Consider the following 18,974-nt stretch of genomic DNA (forward strand, 5'->3'; position numbering starts at 1 on the left):
ATATATATATATATATATATATATTGTGAAAGGAGCTATGTTGTTTTTATTTTTTAAAAAAGGCTTGTAATTTTACCTTATAGTACAGAATATACAATATATTAATGTTCTAATTGGAGATCTCAAGGAGAATAAGAGGAAACTTTTAAATTTAAATTTGGTTGAATTAGGAGACTTTTTCTCTTTTTTTCCAGGCTGTTATGTCTGACCTTTTCTTTTAACTGTCATCTAACCTTTATTTGAATGTTGAGGGGATTGACTAAACAACCATTTCACTATAATTTAAATCCTTTTTTAGTTTTCACCGTCAACCAGAAATCACCGGACTGCTGCCTGCATAGACTCATGGGTATGCAGCACTGCCTAGGGACAAGTTGCAGAGAAAAGCTCTTCAGACATGAAACGTAGAAACATCACTGGCAAATTGAGTGAGCTCCGGCTGGCTCAACACATTGGCTCTCTTTAAATCAATGCCTATTACCATAAGGATGGTCTAGAGGCCAACTATTCATTTTCCTGGATTGTGATTTAATGGGGAGAAACCATGGGTGCTAGGTACTGTCTAATTACTCTAATCAAGTTCTTTAATGGTGGTGATTTTTCATGGCTGCAGTGTCATGGAGGACTTCGCTCAAATGGATGTCATCTCTGGGACATACACTGATCTAGGCAATGTGCTTGGGCTCAGCGGATTTCATTCAATCCCACTTTAATAACTTTGGCCTCTTTACAGTCCCTTGTATCCATAAATAGTCACACTTGAAGGGATTTCTTTTTAGCTCTGCTTTCTAATCAAACCGTCTTCTTCATCCCGTCTGGATTGTGATGATGCGATGATGATAAAGACAGATGTTTTTTTATGTTCCTAATGGTCTCTGGCACACGTCCAATGTGAAGCCATTTACACAGTGATTCCGAGCTCACCATGAATTTTAGCTTAACATCTGTCCACTAAAATGCACCACAGAGGTTTGGCAGTTTCTGCTTGTACCAAGGGTGTGCCCTGGCACTCAGTCCACACAAACCTCGCTGAATGAAACAAGCAATCCTGAAGGATGAGGTTTTTACCTTTGCTCATCTGTGAGGATTCTGCTGGCTGACCTGTGAAGCTCCATCTCTTCTGAACAAACACTCTCTGATTTGATCAGTCTTCATGCTCTGATGCAATGCTGCACCCCAACATGAATGAGTGATCATGAGTGATTTTACTATTTAGTTTGAGTTTAAATAAAATACCTTAAAGCTCCCTTTGATATTAATAACATCGAATGAGAAGAAACAACATTTTCACAAGTGTGATGTTTATTACCCCACAATAAAGAAAATAATAAAGAAAGCCCCAAATAACAAAAATGGACCATGTCAATAGTAAAGTATTTTCACCATTTGCTGCAATGACAGCTTGACAGCAATGTCTCATGCTTCTCACTAGCCTCGCGATGTTGTTCATGCAGTAGTACTCCTAGCTCCTCCTCCACCAAAGCCAACCTTAGGGACCATTTCAACCTTGGGTTATTGCTCATCTCACTTTCTCCATCACCACTGACAACCATCATTTCTGTGTAGGGTGAGCCGACATTCATTAGTGAACAGGACCATTGCTGCATTGTCCAGGTCACATGGTCTTGTGTCCACTGCAAACGTTCATAGTGGTGTCTTTTTTCTGGCATTTAAGTCAAAGCGGTGGAGTCGGTTGTGAATTGTTTATCTGGAAACTCTAGTACCCCTGACATCTGGTAAACGGGCCTGCAAGTGTCTGAGGTCAGAGGGCCTTAAGTTCTGGTCATGGTTGTGGTCTGTCACTGACTGAGCTCCACTCCTGGGTCTGTCAAAAACTCTGCCAGTACTTCTGTGTCTTGATGCAAGTTTGCTGATGACACTTGCAACCTCTGACTGTCTACTGCCTACCTGAAAGCGCTATGACCAGGTGGTGCTGCTCGTCCGATAAGTGACGTTGTGTGTTCATGGCTGTATGAATGATGAACTTGGAATGACTTACTGACAACACCAGATCTTATATCAACAGAATGTTGAAACTGATGCCACACTGAAAAGGTTTTTCTTTTAAAAATGTCTTGGTTTTGACTCCAATGAGTCAGACACACTGAACACAAGATCATTTTGTGGAAAACACAAAATAAGGCGTGTCTAAAACCACAATACTATTACCCCCCTTACCCAAAAAAATCTTTAAAGTGAAACAAATACTGTGTAGATGACATCCACTGAGTTTTTCACGATATCCCTAACTTATTGTGAGGAGTGTAGTTTAACTGAAAATAGGAAAAAAGCTGGAGTTTTAAAAGCAAGATCTAGATATAATGTCAAAGTGATAGCATCCCTATTGAGTGTGTGACATCGGGAAACTCTTTGAGGGGTGGTGTCTGTTTAGCCTGTTCACTTCAGTGTTGCACTCTACCTCCATCATCAGCAGGCAGCTGAGAGGACACGATAGTTGTATGGTGATGGCTCCTGCTCCGCGTGAATGAAAAGCAATGAATATAAAGCATGCACTTGAGCCCTCCATTGTGCTTAGTTGACAGGTGCTGGCCGGAAAGATTGTCATGCACCAAGACCAGGCGCTGCTGTCACACCAGCTGGCTTCCTCTCTGTGGGTCCCTCTCCAAGCTTTCTCTGTTTACAACACTTAATCTCATTCTCCTCACCACCAATGTGCTGATAGCTACTGACTCAGAAAGCTTGGTATTGGCTGATCTCGTTAATCACAGAGAAAGCAACTCCTCTCAGATTAACGCTGTCTCCGTGCTGATATAAGCTGCCTATTTAGCTTATGAAATTAATCTTGCTGTAACCTGCAGTCAAGGAGAAGGAAAGAGAATCCAATAAGTTTATGGAACTCATGTTCTGGACTACTTTTTAAAAAAGTTTCAAATAGGAAAGAGTTTTTCATGTGTAACAAGGCACTCACTTCTATCGTGTACACCGGTCTTTTGGTATCCTCATGTTGAAAGCTGTTCAGGCTTGTTTCCTTCAGAGAATGGAGTGAAGAGCGCTTGGTTGCAGAATGAAAAAATGCCTCACCAGCCTGGAAGTGGCTTGTGATAACAGATGTAGTGACAGTTTTTTCTGATAAATTCAGCTCATGGCATTAAACCATGATGTTATGACACAAAGACTTCACTCTTCTGTTAGAAAAGACTTTGTGATGCTCGATTTATTTAGAGTGTTTCCACCTGGTGTCATCCTTTCAAAAGATGGTCATGACACTCACCCACATAACTAACAAATGTAACTTTGACTTCTGGGTTGCAGAAGTCCAAATAGTACATAATTGCCCAGTTTTAGATTCCCTCAAATGATCAATAGCATCTATGGCTTAATCATTTTACACTTTTATTGTTAAAGCCTTAGTCATAACTGCCCTTACTGGTGGATACGGGCTGTCTGTCGAAAGATGGGTAAACCTTTACAGAGCACGCAGGTAGCCCGTAGGAAATAGTAGGGTCATAGACTGCTCGTTGAACTCGTAGAGAGAAAATGTTTATGCACATTTGTTTTCTATGGGGATGCTGCAAGCAACAGTACATAGCAATTCATAGGGGTGAGTAACAGTAAAGTAGGTGTTGTACAGAATTTTCCTTTTCCCAACTCCCCCAAATCCTGCACACTGCGCAAAGGGGCCCTAAGTGGTGTTCAAGTAAAAAGTTTCCGCTCCTGACTGTAGAAATTAAAGTTAGAGAAAGTATTTTTGGGGGTAAAGTGTAGTTTGTGCTGACATTCTACAGCAGGGGTCGGGAACCTTTTTGGCCGAGAGAGCCATAAACGCCACATATTTTTAAATGTAATTTCGAAAGAGCCATACAATAATGTTGTGTCTCTTTCCCACACTGATGCACGGAGACTTAACCTCTTTTAAAGTTCTTTATTCTGGTTACTGTAGACCGCAACAAACGCCGTACAACTAATTCATCAACTCCTGTATCTCTCCTGCCGAGACGAGAGAGAGCGCTTCTCCCAACTTTATATTCACCTGCTCCCGCTCCAGCCCTCCCATTTTCCTTATTCGGCCCATAGCTGAACCCCATTGGTCCAAATTACCTAACAACAGGCTGAGCGACAGAACTGAGAGCCAATCAGATCTCTGCTTGATGCGTTCAATGAACCCCAGAACTTTTAACGCGGCCCAACAGCCAAGTTAAACTCAGTCCGCGACAATATTTTTAAAACTAAATATACAAGTGAATGTGTGCATTTGATGTAATTTCAACATTTTTAAAGTACAATAAGTCTGTGGATTCTTTTTAATAACATCGTTATGCTGTTGCTAATAAATGATGAGTATTTCTCGTGGCAGTTTTGCTGATTATCTAGTCTGGTTGATACGTGGTGAGTTTCTGCTTCGTTCAGGCGTTGAGACTTTAAACGTGATCTTAGGTTGGTCTGAATGTTCTGTAGATGTGACAAAGACTGCTCACATGCAGACGCGGAGCCAAACACACACTCACACACTGCAGTGAGTGACGGGCATTGGGTTTTACGTTTTTACAATCCCTGCGCGATTCACCTGCTGCCTGTCCCCACAACCCCTCACCCCCACCCTCTGCCTTCTTCCTCACACATCCCGTCCCCGCAACTGCGCGCTCTTTCTCAGAGACGAGAGCGCGCAGTTTTGGGCACGGCAATTCACAGATTTCCGGGTGGTACAAACTCTGTGAAATAATAGATAATAGTAAACTGATAGTTTTTTCTCCAAGCACCGCTACTACTGCGCGCCTCTGGCATCGCATCGCTCCAGACAAGGACTGGTCTAATCAAAAAAAAGTATAATTAAAGATTTGTCTGCGAGCCACATGTGACCATCAAAAGAGCCATAGGTTCCCGACCCCTGTTCTACAGTATTCCACAAGCACTTGCGTATAACACGCACACCCCATGCGTGCGGCATTTGGTCATTAAGTAGTCAGTACTAACAACTAAAATTGTTATGTCGGGTGGTTGGCGAAGGACCCAAATGCAGAGACGGGAGGCAGGCGGTTCCAAAAACAAGGGGTTTAATGAGATACAAAAAGCACTGCCATGCAGGGAAACCAGAAAACCAACTGACGGGGTACACAGAGAACCAGGTAAGTATAGACCAACAACATTGGAAGGCAGTGACAAGACATATATGCTGACAGGACTGACGAGACACAGGTGCAAACGATCAGGGGAGATTGGGACAAGGGAAGTCAAAGTCAAACTAAGACAGGCAGGAAGAAACCTTCTAAATAAAGCAGGAAGCAGAATTAAAGGAAAACAGAACCCAAACCACAACACGAGTATGGCGTAAGGCTATATGTGATTGGTGTGAGCAACCTACAATATCCTTTCATATACTTCACGGCACATTTACCACATACACGACAGTGGTATGTTCCAGTTTCGTGATGTCCCTTAAAGTGGCCTCAAGGGAACTACAAGACACACCTATGCTCATCTTAAGATGCAACTTCTCCTGTCAATGACCCTCCCTCAAAACAGTTCAATTTAGATTTAAATCATAAACCTTTCTAATGAACAACAAATGAGTTTTGATAAAGAAAAAATAAGTTAATTGTGACAAAAAAAGAGTAAATGAATTTACTGTTTTTAACCTATTTATTTATTTATTATCTAGTCTATTTGTTTGTTTTAATGCATTCAATGTGTCATGTCATTTATAATTTATCATATTTATCCTGGCTTCATGGAGATCAAGCTGAAGGGTTGTTAGGCCCATATTTTTTTTTTACTATGTATTATAAGAATGCTTTTATTTCGACTACTAACTTAAACCTGATTAGATTGGCTCTAGCCATGTGACCATAAAAATAAAACACTCCTTTGGTGGGATTCTGTGTTTCATATTTTATAAAGAACAAGAAAAATAAGAGCAGCTTAAGATGATTATGAGCAGTGATTAACAATTAAACAGAGAATTAACATCATTCCAGTGAAAATCCTGTTGGATCTTTAATAATAATGTTGTTTGACTCAGAGTTGCAAGGATTTTGCCTACGGTTGGTGGGTTTGCAAGTTAGGGGAGATGCATGTTCATGTTGATGGTAAAACATTTAAAGATTGAAAGATTGTACCGTCCTTCAAAAAGTTGTTACGATTTTGAAATTGGAAGTATTTGACGTACAGGGAAGATTCAGAAGCTTGTACTAAATTATTAAACGCTGAATGAGCAAATAGAGTGAAGATGTTCATTTACAATACCAATGTAAAACTGATGCCTGGCTCCTGGTCATCTTTTTGCTGCTTTAATTTTCTTCTTAGCTCTTCCAGCTACGTTTCTGTACCTCTATAGCTTGTTACAGCTCATTGCCTCAGCCCATGGAGACATGGTTTTTTAGACGGTCCCTTCTCTGAGCAGTCCATGGAAAATCGAACACGTTGCAGATCTGTCCTTTGAGAATCCGCTGAAATTGTTTGGATAGATCGGTTTAAAGTGTAAAGTGTCCCAATCTTTCTTGCAGGGCTGTCTTCACTCTTGCTCCTGCAGTCTGTGATTCCTGCCTCTTGTATTATTCACAAGCTGTGAGGATGTAGCCTACAGCTGAACACAGGGAACATATTACCAGCTTTTATTTATGTCTTCATGCTTTGTACGGCAAAGAGTGAAGTGAAATTGAGGTGTTTTACGTTCACTAAGACCTTTCTAAAACAAAACAAATCCCTTTTGTGTGCCATTGTAGACAGTGTGAACTGCTGTGTGTGTGGGCTTTGCGGGGCTCTGTCCATCAGCTTGTTGAGAGCTCTTCAGGCTTGTTACCTTCAGCTTAGCAGGTGAAGAGTGCTTGCTTTCAGAATGAAAAAATGACGTGCTTTGCAACCATGGAGAGTGCTGAAGGTGACAGTGTCATTGTAATATACATCACTGGACTGGCTGCATTTTTAGTAAGAGGAAGACTAAGACATTTTTGCTTTGACTGTGATGATGGAGGGCTGTTCTGCCTTCATTCATCGCTGTTTTACAAATAGGGGCAGTCCCTCCATTTACTCAGTTAAAGCTGCTATTCAAGTCAAATTTGTGACTTTTACAAAAAAAAAATATTTATTTTTTTACAACTCTATGTTTGTCTTCTTAGGTACACAGAGGAGGAGATCCAACAGAAAGTCAGCACATTCAGACAAATGCTGATGGACAAAGAAGGCGTGATCACCAGAGACGGATCCCACACTCAGCCAGTGTAAGTGTCTTCTCATCTGCTTCATTCATTAAATCTTCTTTCAACCACTGTGTTCTTTATGGGATACAAGCCCAGAAAGCCCAGAAAATGTAGAATTTTTTTTTTATATATACACACAAAATTAAATTGAATCACTTTACAACACTTGATGTACAGCAGGACTACAAATATTTAAAATGAAAAATTTCACAAAGTGCAAAGTGAGACAACTTTAAATGTATTACCTTTTTCAAGCTTGGAAGTATATGTAAGGGATTAACAACCAAATCAAAACAGTTTAAAATCTCTGATCATCATGATTATGAAATCTTACGGTTAAAATGTTACCAAGTTCATGTCTCCAGCTGCTAACAGGTTTGTGGCTATTTACGATGTATTTTCTGTTTAAAGATCCACTCCGATGAAAATGCTGTTTTTAACATATTCTTGGCGCATTTTTCTAATAATGGGGGTCATATATTGAGAACATTTTGGTTTAAAATGCATTTCTGATTATTTATATATTCAAATCAATGTGAATCAGGAGTAGACAAAAAAATGTGATTTGAAAATAATTCTATTTATGACGAGCTGCTCTGCTCCATTCTAATTCATCCTCTTGCAGACAAATAGATCCATGTACGTCTTTGTTTTCCTTGTCTAATCTGGAATCAAAATCAAAACTGTACAGCTGGAGAGCTCCAATATTGCGCGCCATTTTTGTTGCACCAGTAATTTTATGTTGGGGTTGTGAGGGGCTGTAAGCTAGCAGGAGGCCGTGTTAACAAAGCGCTCCCAGTAATGGGGAGGCCAAGGGGGGTGGGGTTGCTCCGTGCCAACAGTCCCACCCACGAGTCAAAGAAACATTTCTAATGAACTACTGCCGCTCTGCAGAAACTATGTCCTAGAAAACATCAGTTTTAATTTTGGGAAGGCATTTTTTCATTCTTCAAACTAGTGGCCATTTAATATAATTAACTTAGATATATATTTAATCATATTTAATCATATATAAATATAATTAAATGCCGCCAGGAATGCTTTTACAACAGATCACAGATTGGAGTGGGACTCTAATTATATGAATGATTTTTAGTGAAAGATCTGGACTGTAAGCAGACAAGTCCACCATCCTTACTCCTTTAGAAAGGGGCTTTGCTTTAAAGATGGCTGCAGTCTGTGCTTTTACATTACCACACCTTTCTTGATGTTGACCTTGGCTGGCTAGTAGAAGATGCTCATTGCTTTAAAATTTGTAGATTTCTTCAGCATTTAGAAATCTTTTTAAAATATGTAAGCTTTTCATATGTGCATATACTGTACATATGCACCCTTATATCCTCAGAGATGCTGGGTTTTGAACTGAATGCTCAAAAACTACTAGAAACTCTGCTAGAATATTGGGACTCATCGGATTTTGAACATTTTCTCACTTTGAAATTGCAATTGAGTCTTGGTCCACAGGACACGACGGGGCTTCTGGACCACGCTCAAACATGTATTCCTTTACGCATGACAAAAGCCTGACTTAGAATCTGCAGATGGCACTGCAGATGATGTTATGCAATTTAGAAGGGGAAATGTGTCAAAAGGCTTTTCAATTTTATGCAGAAGAAAATTATTGCAAAAGTAGTCCAAAAATCCTTATTCCCCCTTTTTTTCCTAGACTGGAAAGCCTCTTTCCTCTGAGAGGCCCTTCCTCTCTCAGACATACCTTTTTTGGACAATCATATTACAGAACGGATGTGTCAATAATCTTAATTAATTCATTGATGTTCTCCCAGCTGCACCTCTTTCAATTGCTTGTTTTTTGGCCGTTTTTTACCCCTGCTTACTCTTTCCTCAAATCTATACCAGGCTTTACATTCAAAATGAACTCATTTAGTGGGGACAAATGTCTTATTTCAAACATCTGTTAGAAGTATTGTGTGAAATTCCAGCCTGCTTTAGCTCATGTGCATCATCATAAGCATTTTCGAATGTATTCTTTGTGTATTTTTCCTCTAACTGTGGAACACTGAATCAGTCAAAAGTACTTCAGAAATATTGTTATTGTTGTACTACAATGCAACATTTAAATTTTACACATAAACCATTCAGCTGCTTTGATGTTTCCAAACCTTTATGATGCCCTGATTAATTAATTACAAACATAATCATCGTTGTTTCAGGACAAATTCATCCAGATAAAATAGCTGTTAGTATTTAATCCAAAGTGATATTGGTACAGGGTTTAAAAGCAAGACTTAATGGGTTGTCTGTCAAAAAAATGGGTGGCATTTTCAAGCCAACGAGGCTAAGGTTGGCACAGGAATTGTCATTTAGTGTCTCCCTTGACCCTTAAGCTGGAAGAGACAGAGAGAGTGCCGCATCTGGTTCGGGGAATTGTAGAGACGCAGAATCCCACCAGAAAAGGCCACAACCTCAGCTCTAAAAGCCATGAGACATGGAAACAGCAGGTTGTAGACATGGCAGTCACTCTGAAAGTGTTATTGAGAGAGGTGGTGCGATGGTGGCGTCTTGACCTGCTATCTGTGAACTTGCGAATGATAATGAAGTTGATGCTTCCTGTCTGTCAGACATGGTTAGTGATTCTCTCTCTTCTGCAGCTCATCCAGTGTCTGACATTTAGCTAGAACACGATGGAATGAGGAGGATGGCTGTTACACCGGATGATATGTACAGTGGGATGAATACATTAACATTTATGGTCCAAAGCATCATTTTTTTTTCCATTGGCATGTCTGAGTCAGATCTGTTTGGTATTTAAAGGTTTGCTTTATTTTTGGTCATAAGCTTTGTAGAAAAGTGAAGATGCTTGTATTTTTGAACCGGCAAAGCTTAAACACAATAAAGTGACTTCTGATTTATACAATGTGCTATGGCAGCTGCGGGTGACTGCAATAAAACTTCACTCAGTCATGTTTCACTGAGCAAGATTTGTAATGCACTCACCCTTATGTTGGCTTTATTTGACTAAATTCTCTTTAAACATGGTTCTTCTTCATTTGGTACCTTCACTTTAGTTTTGACCTGCTGGATTCATTTTATTTCCCTCAACCTGGTTTCCTTCACAGTTTGTCATTTATAAGGAAATAACCAACTAAACTGGGATTGTTATAGGACAGTGATCAGACATGAGTTCTAGGAAACATCCAAGTTCCGCTTTATAATCCTGTCCCACAGCAGTCAAGGGCTACAAGGACCAGATTGTTTTTGTTATTCCTATTCCTTACTGAGCCAAAATTTCTTCACTCGCCAAAAGTTGCATGCTACGACAGAGTTTTAGGGCGACCAAAAAAGTAAAATTACGAGATTTTAAGTCGTAAATTTACGAGAAAAAACGTGTAAATTTACGAGAAAAAACGTGTAAATTTACGAGAAAAAAATTTGTAAATTTACGAGATTAAAGTGGAAGTGAGCATACAGAGCAGCAGGTGAACGTCGCGCAGCAGCAGCGCAGACCGACTGAACTTAGTTGAACAGGTGAGCTGAATGTTTATTGATAACGTTCTAAATGTTTGGAAGCTCATTTGTTACATTTACGATTTGTTAATGTTTTATTTATTGATGGGTGGTTTGCAGGATCTCTGCAGCCCGATGAAGCTGTAGGTATCCCTGCAGCTGTCCACTTGAATCCTTTTTTCCTCCACCAAAGACAAGATCTCTACGTTTGTGTGATGCTTCTGTCTGAGGAGGAGCACTTTTTGGCATTTTCAACGTTCTAATGCTAATATAACAGACTATTTTCATTCCTCTTTATTTTTTTATGTTGAAACAGGACATTTCATCTGGAGCAGGGGGCGTATGTAACACTGTTTACTTCTGCGTAGATGTTCGAATGACAGGTTCATGATGCAAGGTGACAAATGGACTTCAGGGTATGTGAATGAAAAGGAAAGCAGTCCTCTACACCCAAACGTGTCTCTGAGCTCCTTATTTTACATATGAAACTCTGCTTTACTGACACCGAACCCCGAAAAGCCGGCTCCACTGAAAATAATCTGATTTTGAGTTGCCAAAAGGTTCCGAATCTCTTTGTTTTTTTAAACCTATTCGGAAATAAATCTTCAAAAAAGGCTCCACATATTTTATCTTCAAGCTAGGCTCCGATAAACGGAAAACTTTGGTGTTGCTTCCTCGTTAATCAATTACTTTTTTTTCTCTCGTAAATTTACGAGATTTTAAGTCGTAAATTTACGAGTTTTTTCTCGTGAATTTACAACTTAAAATCTCGAAATTTAACAGTTATGACTTTCTTTCTCGTAGATTTACGACTTAAAAGTCGTAATTTAATTTTTTTTTTTTTTTGTAAACTGGCCCTAAAACTCCGTCGTAGCATGCCCTTTGTACCAAGTGAAAATGAATTTTTGACATAGTACACGACCCCTTCAAAATTTTGGGGGGAAAGTTTTTTTGAGCGATCACTAAATTTCACACACATACCGCTAGTTTAAGGCTATGTCCAAATTCCCACCCTAATCCCTAACTACTAAAAAATGATTTAGTGAGGGACTGTCCAGTGGCCTGGTTTTAAAAGAAATTCGTACACCATGCTCACTACTTTTATTTTTTTATTTTAAATAATAATGGCGAATATGACGGCATTGATTTCTCGATGTGAAAATCTAATTGATATGAGCGTTTTGTGACAATCACTTATGAATCCACTGTGTTCTGATTATAAAAACTTTGATGGTTTATTGAAAAAAATACATTTAAATACATTTTTTGCAAAAAAAAATCAAACTCACTGCATTATGGTCTATATTTGCCAATCTAGTAAGCTTCGATTCACACTGGTTTTTTAGCAGATACTTCTGGGAAATTTCTAGGGCGCTGGATTTTGGAATTGTAGATTCGGACAGCAATACAAAATGGCAAACGCACTATAAAGTGCATTATGTAGTGCACTATGTAGTGAGAAGTGAAGGAATTCGGACATAGCTAAAGCCTACTTCCAAAACTAAAGTTCCGTTGACCTTTGACCTCAAGAAGAGCCTGCCATGTAAGTGTTCTAAAAGAAAATCCCCTTTACCATCAGCTAACATTTAAACTCCTCCTATATATTTATCACCTTTTAACTCCTCCTGCATCGTTAAGAAGCTACTTGAGTAAATAAAGAAGTTGTTTTTGTCATAATTTTTTACTCTGAGTATTGTACAAATCCAATTCAATAACATTGTAATCAAGCTGAATGAAAAAAAAAGATATGAACATATTATGAATCTGGCCATTGTTAACCAAAACCATTCGTTGCCAAGGAAATTCAAAAGTTTACTTTTGCAGATTCTTCTAAAAATTCTAAAAAATATATATAGACTCTTAGAATCCCCCCGGTGACCAAAAAATAAAAGTAATGTACTTCTTGCTCAAAAGCTTTGCTGTAACAGATTCACAAGACCAAACAAAGTCCTGCTTGCTTAATGTCCCTTAGATAAAAATGTTTGCATCTTCTGGGTTTTGAATGCAACTCATGTTTTCTTTTTAATTGCAGTGAAAGTCTTGATTATTTCCTCGATCTGTCTGTCCTCCTTGGTTCGGCTCAGAGTTTTATGGTAATTTATTTTTTAATCAATGCAAAGGAAAGGTTAAAGCTTTTTGCTCCTGTAACAGCGCGCAGTAAAAATGTGTTATTGTTAAACCAGTTTCACTCGTGTTCCCTGGTGAGTGAACAACAAAGCAACCCAAAATGGCACAAATTCATAAAAATCTTTATAGCAGCAGAGTTGGGAAGAACCTTTAGAGTGATTTATTTATTCAATGAATATATAATTCAAGAATCACTTGGGTTTATAAATTTAGTTCATGATTTTTTTCAATCTATGTCTAATCTTTCGCCAGCCTTCAACATCACAAATCATAAAATTCCCCTTTCTTTCCTCCCACACACAAAAATTGTGAATTAGCTTAAACGTAATTATTATAGGAGTGAAGTTTATAGTTTACCAACATGGAGAGGAAACCACCTCTCCCAGGATCCTGTTCCTGGTTTTCTCACCATTTCTATGCTGATGATACTCAACATTTGCTGTCTGCTTCCCCACCTGACATACAAGTGCCATCATTCATCTCTACCGTACATTCGCATTTATTTGTTTGGAGGATACGCCTCTTGAGATGTGCCATCTTGTTTTCAAGAGGGTCCTCAAAAGACAACAAAACATACATATACTTGAATAAGAGAAAACATCTCTGTGTCTTAGATAGGACTAGGTTGATAAAATTGATTAATCAATCAAAATTGATCCAAGCTTAATCAATCAATAATCAATCTATAAAAGTAGAGATCGATCTTTAATGCCCTTTCCCTTTCTGGTGACCTAACACAAAACAGCAGTACAGCGAAAGTCCGCTAGCTTGCTGCTAACGTATAATTAACGTATAATAATAAAACGGCTAATGCTAACATTCGGTCGACCTAAATATACATCACTGAATAAATGAACAGCTTTATATACTCACAGGCATGAATTTAACTCTTTTAAGGAAACATTTTTTTAAAGTAACCATTTGTGGTCTAAAGCAGCGTTTTTTGCTCAATCTTCTGAAATAAAGTGTAATGCTTAACTGCAAGCTCCACCTAGTGGCCAAACTGAAACATCCTCAGGCGAGGCAGAACATAATGCAAACATTTTTGTTAAAGCTTCTCTTTTATACAATTTTACAGAATGTCAACTGTATCAGATTAATATGAATATCTTCAAATCATATTTAGATTATTGTTGTATTTCTATACAATGTCTAAATTTCTAAACAGTGTAAATTCAAAATTTAATCAAATCGAATCTAGTTGATTGAAAGAATGAAAAAAAATACATCGAGTTGAATTGAATTGATCCAGGCTCTTGTAAATCGAATCAAATCTGGAGATTATTGGTGATACCCAGCCCTAGTCCCAGACACAACCTGGTTTTCCTAGTAGTTCCTCAACTGTACAAGCTCAGGCACATGCCTAATTCTCAACATTGAAGAAATAAAGTCAATGGCTGACCATTTTCACGGATTGTTTGTTTGTACAGTTGATTAAAATATATATATATATTGCCATTTCTTGTCACTTGGAGGTTTTTCATACTAAATTTGAATGTGACACTGAATGAATTGTTGCTCATCATGTGTCATTATTTTGTAAAAACATTAGACATAAAAATGCCTGTTTGAGCTTTCTGTCTTGAGATACTTGTGTTTGTCTGACATAACCTGAAATTTGCCACAGCAGAACACCAATAGAAAGACATTGTTCAAATGGTTGCTTTTGTTCCTTGTCACTCTGAACCTTTTTTCTTCCTTCAAATCGCAGAAAGTTATGAAAAACAACAGCCTTTTTACCTCAGCCTAAAAGTAATAAATCCAGCCTGCACCCATTCTCTGCCTACCTGCTGAAAGTAACACACCACAATTCTGAAGAAAGTGGAAAACGTCTAGGCCCTCAGTGGCTAAGTGTCTGAAAGAGGATATGAATGAGTTGCATCACTTTGTGCTCCAGCCCAGAGCGGGGCCTTGGTGATTGTTTATCACTGCCAGATCCCAGGAAAAGCTGCTGAATTAGGAAGCTTTCTCCTGAGCAGCTCTGCGTTAAACATGGAGGCCAGTGTGCCAGTACAGATGTCTACTGCATGTTGGTGATTGGTATCAATTAAGGATGTAGAGATAGGGATGGGATGTAGTTGATTTGTCAGTAATGACTGGCCATAAAGAACACCTCACTTAGATTATTGTTAATTAGGTAATCTTTGTTTTTTCATTTTTGTAGCAGTTTTTGTTTAATAGTTGTCCCAAATAGTGGAAATTTGAAAAGGGAGGATCATTTTCTCACAGTATCTTGACTGGCGTGACGAAATTGGACGTAGTTGTCTACATTTCTTTAAAGGATCTTGTGTTGATTTTCTTCAAGTTGTTCTTCTGAAAATCCCCCCAATGTCACAATTGCACACTATTTTAATTTTTAACCAATACATCTGTTTTTGTTTCATAATGGTTTCTTTATTTAAACTCACCGTTTTAGTTTATTACATATTTGCATGTCAGTTTTTTTTCCAAAAATCTTTTTTCAGTATAGATTATGTTTGTGCTCAGTTTTTCTTGTTTGACTTTTCTTTCACTTCATCTTTATTAAAATAGAGTTTCTCATCACCTGCACTGGTTCTCTGCTTTGAAGGTCTTAAACCAACTCCAAACACACAAACACACACTTTTCCCCACAAATTTCTGTAGTGCCAGATTAACTGTTTTCTCATGCAATCTGATGACACGCCCATAGAAAATGTAAGTAGTAAGTAAATTTGGTCCCAGTTTTTCAGCATACGCCCATCACCATGTTGGAGCCAGACTACGTCAGTGAGCAGTGATTGTTCTAAGTCAGTCTGGGTCAGCATATCTATGGTAACCACTCTCGCCAATCAGAAGTGAGCTTGTTGGAAAGCCACACCCTCTCAAACATTTTGAACATTGTATGTGTGACCACATACTTTCATTGAGGTATCTGATTGGCCAGTTCATAACTTGCATAACTTGCTCTACAGAAAAATATTATGAAAAAATAGGATTGGCAAGAACACATTAGAAAAAGGTATCATAGTTAAAATGGTTCTTCTGACAAAAAGAATGACGGAATAATAGCTGTTAATTTTGCTATTGAAGCCTATGGGATTTTGGCTTTTTGGAGCCAGCAGGTAATTCCTATTTGGGATGCGAGCGGGAGGGGCCACTCAGTCCTGTTCTCATATAGTCAATGAGATTAACACCTTTATAAAAAAAGGAATTATCTATAGATTATTTTTACGTTGTTTTTTTTTTGTGTGATTCTGTGGTTTGTTTGTTTTTTCAAATAAAACTGTGAAATAAAGAAACTTAAAAGAAATTGATGACTTTCTTTAGGCCTCCACAATAAATCCAAAATTTATCATTATCGCGATATGGTAAATGGTAAATGGCGTATACTTGTATAGCGCCTTTCTTCCTACAAGGACAAAGCGCTTTACAGCACAGACCCATTCACCCAGTCACACACACATTCACACACTGACGGCAGCTCTGCTGCCAAACACAGGCGCCTGCCTACCACCAGAGGCAAGGTGGGGTTCAGTGTCTTGCCCAAGGACACTTCGACTCATGGGCGTGCAAGGCGGGAATCGAACCTGCAATCTTATGATCATGGGTCGACCGCCCTACCGCTGCACCACGGCCGCCCCACAAAAAGATATATAGCTGTTCAATACGCACATCACAAAAGACAGCGAAAAATGGTGACCTTAAATGTGCTAAGGCAATCTTACGGCAGCCTGAAGTATTTAATGAATCAAAGAAATCCATTTATGCGTTTGACCAATCAGATGGAGCCATTTTATGTTAGATGCTTGTCTCCTAAGTAGACGAGGGTCATTTGGAGTGTAATTTAATTAAACTGTTGCAGTGAAATGGAAATTGTTTTGCTATCTGTTTATGTATCGGATGTTATATCGTCACCGCAATATTGATCATTACTTTTGCAAATTGCGAGTTGTACTCATATTGTGCAGCCCTAACTGAAAACAACAACAGCCCAGGAGCAGTGTTTATTCTTACCTACTTTACTCTGAATCATCAATAAAGCAAAAATATGAATTAATTCAGGTTTTTAGCTTGGACTGGCCTTTTTGTTATATGGAGCACTGTCAAAGCAGCATTTAGTTGGCACTTGAGCATTAGTTTGAGTGCCAACTAGATGTTGCTTTGGTTACTTCCTATTGATTAAATAGAGGAGAAATGTTCCATTTGTGAAGTGATCTTCTCATTAGAACCAGCATGGCTTTTGTGTGTCAAAGGAAACCATCCAATTAGATCACATCTTCAAATTCTCTCCAAGATTTTTGACCTATTCACTTAGTGTTTTGTCCCTATCATGATGGTTGTTGCAGATTGGAAGTATCTTCTTTGCTAGTTTATCAAAAAAGAAGTTATTTAGTCTCCATAATCCAGATATCCTTTCCTCACACGTTATAACGGGGTGCAAAAAGCAACCAGCTATACAAACTGACTTTGAAACATAGTGCTGCAAGGTCAGAGCAGCAGGACATTATGAGGAACAAAAAAATCGATCCACTCGATGTGTTTCTTGCAGCATAGATTGTAAGAGTAAGAAAGGAGTAAGTGGGACAGTGTAAATGATTGCGTTGGCTTTCTGTCAGGATGTGAAGTGTGAGGAATAATTACAAAAATATGAATTCCACAAGCTAAGCCAGAATGGAAGAATAATTACCTTTAGGTTTGAACAAAGATCCCAGCAAAGGTCCTCTTTGGAGCCAAGGCTGAGTGAGAGAAAGATGTTTTAACATCTTAAAATTGTTTTGTTTTTCACCAAAATCATCTCAAATGAATTTTTGACTTAGTTAGCAGAATTATGTGTTAGTGTTTACTAATAAGCTATTTGTCAGCAGTCATCTGTCCGCTAAGAATTTAACAATGAACGTTTCTGTCATGTTTTTTTTTTGTTTGTTTCTTTCTTTCTTATGCCAGACTGGCTCAGATTTGAGAAAATGTGAAAACAAAGTAGAGGAACAGCAAAAACATACAACAAGGGGTTTTTGTTTTGTTGAATTTAGCAGGAATATAGAAGCAAGATGACTGATAGACACATGGAACAGAGTTTACATTTTAAAGGAGTCTAAGTTGTTGATAACCGTAGCTTTGCTGATTGAACTGTGTGTCTGCCCGTGTTGTGTTGATTAGTTGATTCCTTAGAGACGCACCTGCCTCACCAAGGTTTCCAGTCATTTTAGTTGCAATGGTCCTTTAAGGATTTTTATGGCTTAATCAATGTTTTGCTGATGGGAATGTCTGACACGGTTAAAAGTAGAAACTAAGCAAAATCATCTGTTGATGGAGAAGTTTGATACAGAACTCTGTGACCTGAGGTTCTTAGCTGCATTCACAGCTGCTTCTCTAACAGCTCAAAATCCTGAGACACAGTAATCAGCAGCACAACTTTCAGAACCAGAGCTGTTTAAAACACATTTAATAAAGAATATTTTTAAGGGTGAACAAACACAACAAGCTTGTTTTTGTCCGCGTACCTAATCATTGTAGTTTTGGTAGCAGTGGCAGGGCAGACCTGGTGATCTGATGCTGCTACATGCCGTCTCCTTTTATCCATCGGCTCTGAGGTGTGAGTCATCTGCTGGCTGGGAAATCAGTGCTTTCTTTGTTTCTCATTGTTTGTTTTTATCTCTGAGATGGGGCAAAATTCAGCACGAACCCCGCATTTAGAAGAGTGGAGGGGCTATTTGTTTACTGATTCTTGACTCCTGTGTTTCCAGGATGAACCACTATCCATCTGAGTATGAAGATGACGCTGACATCGTTGACTATCAAGATGAAGATTATCACTATGACTACCACAGTGACAACAGGTGGGCTGACACAATAGTTATGTCTTCATCAGCGTAATTTCTAAAAACTCCAAATGAACAGTTGAAAAAGTCTTTGAACTTGCCAGAAAACTGTTCAAACAATGGTGTTTTGCATTCAGTTGCAGCAGTTTTAGTAGTTTGAAACATCAGAATGACAATAAAGAAGTCAAATCTACACTGTGTGCTTATTTCAAAATAAACTCAAGTTATGCCTGCTAAAATTAAATAAATTGTCTCAAATGAATGACATCTCAATTGAACACTCCAAATACTCTCCAAATGCACCTCCAGTTTGGTGAAAAAGCATTTTTGTCTCAGCCCAACCGTGACAACTTCTGCCAATTGGGTTGTTTCTTGGTAAATAATCTACTGCATTTTTTCCCAAAAGCAAGGCATCCAAAGTATATTGTTGAACCTAGATTGCACATAC

The 18,974-nt window shown here is 38.5% G+C and overlaps 1 protein-coding gene across 2 annotated transcripts in view; it reads left to right on the forward strand.

Annotated features, from left to right (window-relative positions):
- Positions 1-18,974, forward strand: part of srrm3 (serine/arginine repetitive matrix 3) — a 101,004-nt gene that overhangs the window by 58,170 nt on the left and 23,860 nt on the right. For both annotated transcript variants that reach the window (XM_011483759.4, XM_020709052.3), the window contains exons 3-4: positions 7,074-7,175; positions 18,452-18,544. In XM_011483759.4, the coding sequence (XP_011482061.2) occupies positions 7,074-7,175; positions 18,452-18,544 (195 nt within the window). The remainder of the gene's footprint in view (positions 1-7,073; positions 7,176-18,451; positions 18,545-18,974) is intronic.

The sequence above is a fragment of the Oryzias latipes genome, chromosome 14 (genome assembly GCF_053564925.1).
Source record: "Oryzias latipes strain Hd-rR chromosome 14, Olatipes_Hd-rR_3.1".
Classification (NCBI taxonomy): Eukaryota; Metazoa; Chordata; class Actinopteri; order Beloniformes; family Adrianichthyidae; genus Oryzias; species Oryzias latipes.